The following is a 9,115-nucleotide window of genomic DNA, read 5'->3' on the forward strand; positions in this document are numbered from 1 at the left end:
CTGGATCACGCACGATACATCATACACAAAAAGAAGAATCTTCAAAAGACACAGTCATGGCACAACTCATTGCGAATGGCAAAATTCTCACAGAGGCTGTCACTAAATTGCAAATGAGTCATAAAAACAGGAGCAGGCAACCACAGTGGCAAACATCCAAGTCACGGAACAGGTCAAAAATGTCCAGATAATCTGGATACTTCTTTTAGTATCACTGGAGGTTTAGTGTCAAATCAACCAAGTGCAGTCCATCATGTGCCCGGCCTAAACTGACTTTTAAGAGCAGGGGAAACGAATAACCCTACGTCAGGTCGTGACGACTGAGGAGATGTGTCTAAACGGTGACTTGTATCACGTTACAGAAAGAAACCCATGCTCGAACCTCTTAGTGGGTATTGGAGCTGCTCTTAGTATCATTCCTCAAAACAAAGCTGAGCTGGGTCGAGAAACATCCTCAGTTACACCTCAAGCTGTCAATAAAACTAACTAACATTTGAGCAGAAAACTTTAACGCTAGATTCGGAGTTCGGGAGGCGATTCCCCTGGGTTTTCATCGTAGCCGATTTAGATCTCGTCATACTGGGGATGGACCTTTTAGGGAGATACGAATTCCTAGTTTATAATAAAAAACGACGCTTCACACTGAAAGAAACTTTGAATTACATAAAAGGCAAAGAAAGTCACATTACATCTCTAAATTTGATACAAACTCTGCCAGTAACAACAGAAAAATTCCATGATATTCTAGCGGAATTTCCAAACTTAACTAAACCAAACCCACAGCCTTCCAAAACCAAACTAAAAGTAAGTCATACGATCAAAACTGAAGGCGCACCCGTGTTTGCTAGAACTAGGGAAGTAGCACCAGATAAACGTAAAATCATTAGAGCTGAATTCGACTAAATGCTACAGCTGGGTATTATCCGTCCCTCTGATAATCAATGGGCATTCCCTTTTCATATGGTCCAAAAGAAAAATGTAGGAGATTGGCTACCGTGCGGGGATTACAGATCCCTCAACCGTCAAACCGTACAAGATAGGTACCCAATACCGGATATCCAGGATTTTAAAGACGCTTTTCGGGGTACGAAAATATTTATTAAAATTGACTAGGTCAGGCCATTTCACAATGTCTCAGTAGCTGAGGAAGATATCCCTCAAGCAGCTATTACTACACCTTTTAGATTGTTCGAGTTTGTACGCATCTCATTCGGTCTGAGAAAAGCGGAAATTCCTCAGATATTCTTGTTTCATTTCCTCACCCTTTTTTCTCTCACAAGCTCTGATCACCATACGGAGGCCTCGTAGCAAACCACCAGCGATAGTTATAATAATAAATGCTACAAGACAACAGGCTAGTAAAATAAGAGACATACATGGAGTATCGCCAAATACCGACGGAGTTGGTCGACATTGATTGAAAGCCAAACAATAAACGAGTTGGTAATCCTCCCTTGGGCTGCGAAAAAAGAGCGTAGGTGTTCTCGATAGATAGCTTGATCGAACCGACGTCCCTACGCATGTTGGTTCCGGGAGAAAGCTAATGTGACAGCTTAGGTTGATTAGTTAGGAGTTGACCTCAAACAACTAAGTACATGTTAAAACAATAGGGCTCAAGTACTCACTCACTTCCTCATTTTGTATTACATTTCCTATTATCTTATATTGAATGTTGAATAGCTTTATGTGTTTGAACAGATAACCTCCCGCTCTACAGTGATTGTCACACGATCATAATAAAGACCTACTCATTACTAGTCTGGTTTCTTCTATCAACAGAATGCTGGTTACCTTCAGGAACATAACATGTACAAAAAAACCCTACACATACATATCCAACTTTCAGTTAGTTGGTGTTGATCTGTTCATCAGTGCTGATGTTATAGTAAAATTAAGAACTGTATAGTACCCTTCACAACCCATGTTTATATGCTAATGTAATGAATCGTGACGTAAGAAAAACATTTGTGCTGTGCCTTGGTGTGAATTGAATAGAGTTGTTGGTTGGCCAGGCTGACGCGGGCTAAACTGGATGCGTAGCATGTGTAAGCTGGCTCATGTATGAGCCTAGATCTATGATCAATAAGAAGGGTAAATTTGCCAATACTCCCAGAAGTCGAAGGGTTGGACCGGAAAAAGCGATAAAGTTGGCCTTCATTGGACTTTGAATCCTGAGCATAACTAATGGACGTGAGCCAGCACATTGTTGAGTCCTCACTTCTGAATTGGAATCTTTTAGGCGTTCTCCTATACAGCTAACTTGTGAGCAGTGACCAGTGATTCGGAATCCTTTGATTTCCAAGGGTTTGGTCAGAATTAATGATGAAACCTCGAAATTTATTGCTCGATGAAAGAAAATGGTAGTGTTTTTCCTAACAGTTCTTGGCATCGTGTAAAAAGATGGACACATTAAGGAGCAAAGTATCATCGGTTTGATTCTGGCAGAAGTCCTGCCAGGTACAGGTGAATGTCAGAGGAACGTGGGCTAGGTGCAGCAATGGGGTGTTTGAAGGACCTTAAGGATGCTTAATTACCCTTGGTCTTTCATAATCTAGTCAGATTGGAGACCGGTCCTTTAAGTTTTTAGTCATACCATCCTAGAAAAAACGTTAGGCAATGACCTCCCACAGAATGGTAAACTAAAAAACTTCGTTTTTAACTCCAAACATGGATGGTTTATTTTCAAAGCTTGAATTTTAAAGTTACATATGTCAAAACGCATAGAATGATTTATTAACGAGCAGCTCTGAGGAGTTTCATATTTGCAGCAGCTAGACTGTCGTACTAATTTAGTAGGAAGTTTGCATTGCTCAAAACACAACAGATTACTAAACTTAAATAATATTATCGGCAACCAATGTGAACGGAAATTTATCTGAAATAATGAGAATAACATACGCACAAAAAACTATGTACACTCGCACTTTTGACAGTTTTACACGATATTTCGATGTTGAAGTCCCTAGTAAGAATACTACGATCAATTAGACTGAAAAAATAGCCGTACTACCGTTAGGACACTGAAACTCACGCTTCTAATTCCAAAGGATACGAACATATTGATGAACTGCTTTTAGCAATGAGGTAAACATGAGAATAATCCACTGGCAATTCGGGCTTAACCACAGAACCTCCCGTTTCCATTAAAAAATAAAAATATTCGTCTTATCTTAATTCTTTAGAACAAACTGCTACATGCTTTACTTATTTGGAGCAAATCTACTAAGGATTGCATTTTGGTTGACTTTAGTAGATTTTACTGAACAAGAAATGGTTCCTGTAAAGTTCGTACAATGTTGGGCTATTTCTAACGACATAGTTCATTTCTAACAACGAGTATGAATGAGCATTAAACCGAAGAAGCTCTTTTCTCAGTCCTCCTGAACTGTTATTATTATTGACTGTCATATACATGAAATAATTGTACGCATAAACACCATTAGTCACAATACAAATGGCGAGACTATGTATGATTTGTTTTGATCATTAATTGATGTGTAGCCAAAAATAAGGTCCCTCTATAGCCCTTCTAGGTTATAGTCGGAAAAATCATTCAGGCTCTGCCCTGAGAGCTCAAGGCCATTGATTTGGAAGAGCTATAAAGTCTCAAAGTGAAAGTTAAAATTTCCCAGAAGTCACAAGGCCGACGTCCCTCCTAACAACAAATGAAACAATTATTATTGGTACATGGAATGCCCGAACTATGTGGGAGATGGGAAGAGCAGTCCAACAGCTGCGGAAATGCGGTGATACAAAATGGCAGTTCTCAGGATAAATTGAACTCACTGGATCATAGCTGAACAGAATAATTAGCCTCTGCACATATAATCAGTTGCACTAATTCTGTCCATAAAAGCATGACAAGCACCTACAGGATGGAATCTCTGAGATCCGGATCTTTGAAACGAAGAGAGGCTTACAGTGAATGTAAATCAGTGTTATATTTCCGACAATTATGGCAATGAAGACGACAAAAATCAGTTTTATGAGAGGCTACAGTCAATCGTAGAGAAGTGCCCAAGAAAAGACATGACCATCTTGGTGGGGTGATGAGCGCTACTCACAAAGTCGCTGGTAAGTAGTATGAAGCGATACGTGACCCCGAAGCTGTCACAGTCGTAAGATGGGGAGAAATCCATTTCATCAAAGGCACGGTGCAGGCAGAACACTTGAAGATCAGATGGAAGAACAGTTCGGATTGAATAACACACCGCAAGATGCAAATGGATGATGGAAAGCTATGTATACGTGTTATGTAAACACTTTGTAATCTAACACAGTATACATCCTTCTTCCCCATTTCTTTGTTCAACAATAACAGACCCAAACGCCAATGTCGGAATAAGCAACAACTGGTATGAAGATATCATGAGACGACATGGATTGACCGGAAGAAAAGAACGAGAATGGTGAAATATGGAAATTTATGTGGATTCAACAAAATGATCATAGGCGGCACAATATTCCCACACAGACGCATGCACGAAGCTACATGGGTCTCACTTAATCACACTACAGAAAATCAGATAGATCATATTTGCATCATTAAAAAGTTGAGAAGGACAATGGAAGACGTGAGAACCAGGGAAATCGAAACAACACACAGTCAACATTGAAGTCAGGATCTTCAATACAAAAGTCAGTTCTATTGTACGGGGCTGCAATTTGGAGAACTACTACAACTACCATCAAAAAAGTACAGGTATTCATAAAAAAACTATCTGCTCAAGATAATCCTGATTCGTTGACCGGATGCCATCGTCAGCAACCTACTGTGGAAAAGAACGAACCAACTTCCAACTGAAGAGGAAATTAGTAAAAGACGCCAGAGGTGGATATGAAATACATTGCGGAAACCATCAAACTGCATCATGAAACAAGCACTAGCTTGGAATCCTGAATGCTAATGGAAGAGAGGCAGACCAAAGAACACATTGCAACAGGATTGGAGGTAGACATTGAAATAAAGAGTTGGTTGGAGAATTCTGAGTGTCGGCCTACGCCCCTCCATAAGGGATAACAGTCGTAAGTAAGTAACCAAAAACAAACTTAAATTGATATGATGAGGCCATCTTTAAATAGTTTACTAGTGAACAATACAATATGCAGTAAAAAAAAAGAGACTTCTAGAATGTCACTTAAATCCTTAGTATAAATAAAATCATATTTAAATTTGTCTTTGCATTTAATCAGAATTGGCAGATAACGTAGATCTCTTCATTAACCACGTGAATATCTCCTTCATGACGACCAAAAGAAAAGCAAATAGCGACAGAAATGCGGCGATTAAAAGTGCCATTTGATATGAACCTCTAGTGTCATATATTTTGCCTGAAAAAAAATAAAAGATTTATGAAAATGCCAAAGATAAAATAAATTTAACAAAAACTCTTGAAAAATTTAAGCTGATTAATGCAAATTTATTTATTTAATGGAGTCTTAAAGTGTTACCATTTTAACTGTTCGAGCATTTAGGTAAATTCACATTATTATGTGATTGATGAAAATCAATCAACACCATAAATCATCAAAGCGATTTCTTTCTTAAACAGAATCTAACGTACCTTCTTGTAAATACTCACGTTAGTCATTTAAAGTATTCAGTGAAAAAAAACAAGTCATTATGAAAAATCTCATTATGTTTCCAACTGTAGTCGACATCTTTGAGGCTGGTGTTATTGTCGCAACCGCTTATCACAATATTTAAGTAATGATTATGTAAATACAAGTATAAACGGTATCACTTATTAACACAATACTTGTTGAAGAGATAAGCGAATATTCGTTAGAAAATGGAAGAAAGTAAAGAGCTAAATGATCAGAATCACTCAAATTGCTAACATAAATAACAGGCAAGTGAAATGACCAAGGTTACAATGAGTCCCGAATTCTCACTTGACTTCAACACTTATCGTTTATTAAAACTCGAATAGCAAATTTTATTCACCCTTTTCAAAATAGTAAAGCGATAATAGACAATACAAAACGCTTCATTCAAGAAGTTATTCAGTCCAGTTTTCATTTTTCTAATTAATTATCTCTATGAGACATTCAAAGATAAGGTAGCGATTTTTATAATTACAAGTTGGTGGATTAAAGAAAATTTATAAGAAATCGGTTCGATCATACTACCTCTTACTCAAAGTAATTTCTACGGGACTAGTCCATTGACTTAACTGATGGACGATTTCTTGAAGTACTTAGATATTTTTTAAGCCAACAAACAAGTGACCCAGAAGTACAATTCAAATGATGTTTAGATATATTAGTCTTTCAAATGATGTTTTTAAATAAAAATCTGCATTCAGTTTCTTTCGACAGACTTTCCAGAATTCTTCATGTCCTGAAGAAATAAATCATTAAATTTGTAACCGGAAGATAAATTGATTAGTTATTACCATATATATGACTTCGGTGTCATTATGGATGAATCGAAAATTGTTTCTTAAAAATGAAATCAATTACATATGAACATTGATAATTTTGCAAGCCCTGTAGACATTTCAAAAGCCTACTAAAAATCTAAAATTATTGGTGAACAGTGTAAGTTAGAAAATATTTCGAATAGAACTTACCTCCAATATTAGTTCCACACAAATTCATAAGACCGTTAAAAGTTAAAAATAAGCCAAGTCCAGAAGACCATAATTCAGTACCAACAATATCAATGATTAACTGCGGAAACATGACGTACAATCCACCATTCGATATGCCGACAAAGAAGCAAGCCAACGCTAATAATTTTCCTTCTTGATGCGAGAATAATTCGAAGTGCTTTGATTCACTTTGAACAGACCATAATGGGACTAAAGCTAAAGTTAGTGTACATGCGCTATTTAAAAGAAGTGTTATCAGGAAGATTGCTAAATGAAATTGATACTTTGACGATGGACATTTTTTATTGATGGATTGAAAGCAATTTCGTTGACAACAAGTGCTACCATTTTCAACTTTGGAATCTTGATTGTTATTTTTAAAACAGGTACCGATGTCACCAAACTGAGAAGTTATCAGACCATAAAACAACTGACCTTATAGAATGTTAAAGAAAATAAGTAGTAAAAGTAATCAAAGAGTTACTTAAAAATAGTAGACAGTAAGACGAACAACAAAAACGGATGCAGACAAATATCAAAAATTTAAAGTTTTCGTTAAAGAAAAAAGAAAGAGTTGTAAGCGTACTACCAGTAAAAAGTGAAAGACCTTCCCTCATGAGATAGTTAGTAAAAACATAGTTACGAAAATTGATAAACGAGCACCAAGTATTTATTCAACTGTCTGGTGCCGAATACAGTACAATGCAATGGCGAATTTTTCAAATCAGTATCCACATTTTCCAGTCAGTCACTAGGCCACAATCAGTAGTGAATAACATTTTACATGATGTTCATCATTGCTAGCATTTTTAGTCTAGATTGAAATCGGTTAGATCACCAAACGAACAGAATAAACATATGTTCTGATGTTTAACTGCTTCTTGTTTAAAATCAACTGCACTAATATTTTGCTAAATACTGTTTAATCTCCTGATCTGTAGTTTTATGTTATGCTTTTCTGTTATGAAAAAATCAATAGGAATGCTTTTATATCGAAACTAGCAATCAATCAACTGGTCAATCGATTTTCTGAGAATAATATTCATAAGGATACTGTGTTTGACATAAGTAACGAATGAGAGATAGGAGTTTTACAAATCACATGATTAGTTATTTTATATAATTCTAATTCATGCGCTACATGAGTCCCAAATTGATTTGATGACAGCAAATAGATCCAATGAAATAATATTTAACCGGTCGATCAAAATTCGGCAGTCTGATCTATATCACATACCTTGAGACTTCTGAAACTATAAGCCATATTTATATCTGGTTCAAAAACAAAGGTAATCGATTTATTACCCGTTTTATACAATATCCATATCGTATGCTCAATAGTTGTTAGACGAACAAAATTAAGTTTGTGGTTCTTAATGAATAAATTGAAAATCGTTCGACGATGTCTGAGCTTGCACTTGACATCGTGCAATGTTCAACTGAATCTTAGGGCATAAATATAATTGACATAAATGTTAAAAACAGGATGAACACTTTTCAGCTCCATTGTATTTATTTTGTAGAACCGACATTAATCATGTGCACTTTTTCTCGTATAATTTAGTTCGCTACCATAGAAGTAAAGAACTGTCATTTTATTTCCAAAAATCACGTTAATACTTGATAACCTGTCATTCACATCAGTTTTATGAAAACTCTACTCAATTAGCTCGTGCAACAGTTCCTTAATTATAGTATAAAAAATAGTTAATTGCCCACAACTGACCAAATAGCAAACCGAATCCAATTAAAGATGGAAGCCAAGAGATATCTTGATTGTTTATATCTCCAATTGAATTTTGATCATTCAAATAATACAGAGTGGTTAGAACATGATCGTAAACAAATGTCCATGGTATGACAACTCCAGCACCAGCTATACCATTAGCTATTACATAAAATAAAAAATTAGGATTTTTCCATAATTTTGGTGAAAATAACCTTTTAAAATTTGAAGTGAATTCTTGTAAAAATTGTGGGCATCCAAATGATAATGATCTATTTGAAAATCTCATTCCATTTATTCTTTCTTTACTGACGATATCATAATCACTATTTTCAGCATTGGTCTTTATAATATTTGAATGAGATGAAAGTAAAGGATACTTTCGAAACCGGAATAACGATGGAATACATAAACAAAGTGGAATTAAATTCCAAAAGTATTTAGTTATTGAACAATCTAAAAAAAATAGAGAATACAAATTGTTGAGAAATAAACTTCTTGATAATAAATTCATTTATTATTGTTTGTTTGAATCTTCCCATCGATGTGTTAGGACTGCAACTGGTCAGTCTCTAATTGGCATATGTGCATACTGTGCGTATTGCCTCGACATAGTCTTAATTCACAAGCATTGTAAGCAGAGATGGATAGTGGCTAGCAGTGGAATCCAGGACGCGTGTTTTGTCCTATTTGGGACTCGTCAGCTGGACGTACCTGCATCTCAGAGTTGATGTTCACTCTGGGACTCGAACCCAGTACCCTCGCTTCAAACTCCATCGCAAAAGCAAATGGG

At 36.1% G+C, this 9,115-nt stretch overlaps 1 protein-coding gene across 1 annotated transcript in view; it reads right to left on the minus strand.

Moving 5' to 3' along the window:
- Window positions 1–5,056: 5,056 nt before the first annotated feature.
- The window catches only part of Smp_146830 (hypothetical protein), a gene marked incomplete at its 5' end in the record, with an annotated part of 21,782 nt that continues 17,723 nt past the window's right edge, over window positions 5,057–9,115 (minus strand). Inside the window, 3 exons of the mRNA XM_018789567.1 lie at window positions 5,057–5,331; window positions 6,576–7,031; window positions 8,323–8,701. Coding sequence (XP_018654996.1) covers window positions 5,186–5,331; window positions 6,576–7,031; window positions 8,323–8,701 — 981 coding nt within the window. The 3' untranslated portion in view covers window positions 5,057–5,185. The remainder of the gene's footprint in view (window positions 5,332–6,575; window positions 7,032–8,322; window positions 8,702–9,115) is intronic.

This window comes from Schistosoma mansoni, chromosome W, assembly GCF_000237925.1.
Source record: "Schistosoma mansoni strain Puerto Rico chromosome W, complete genome".
Classification (NCBI taxonomy): Eukaryota; Metazoa; Platyhelminthes; class Trematoda; order Strigeidida; family Schistosomatidae; genus Schistosoma; species Schistosoma mansoni.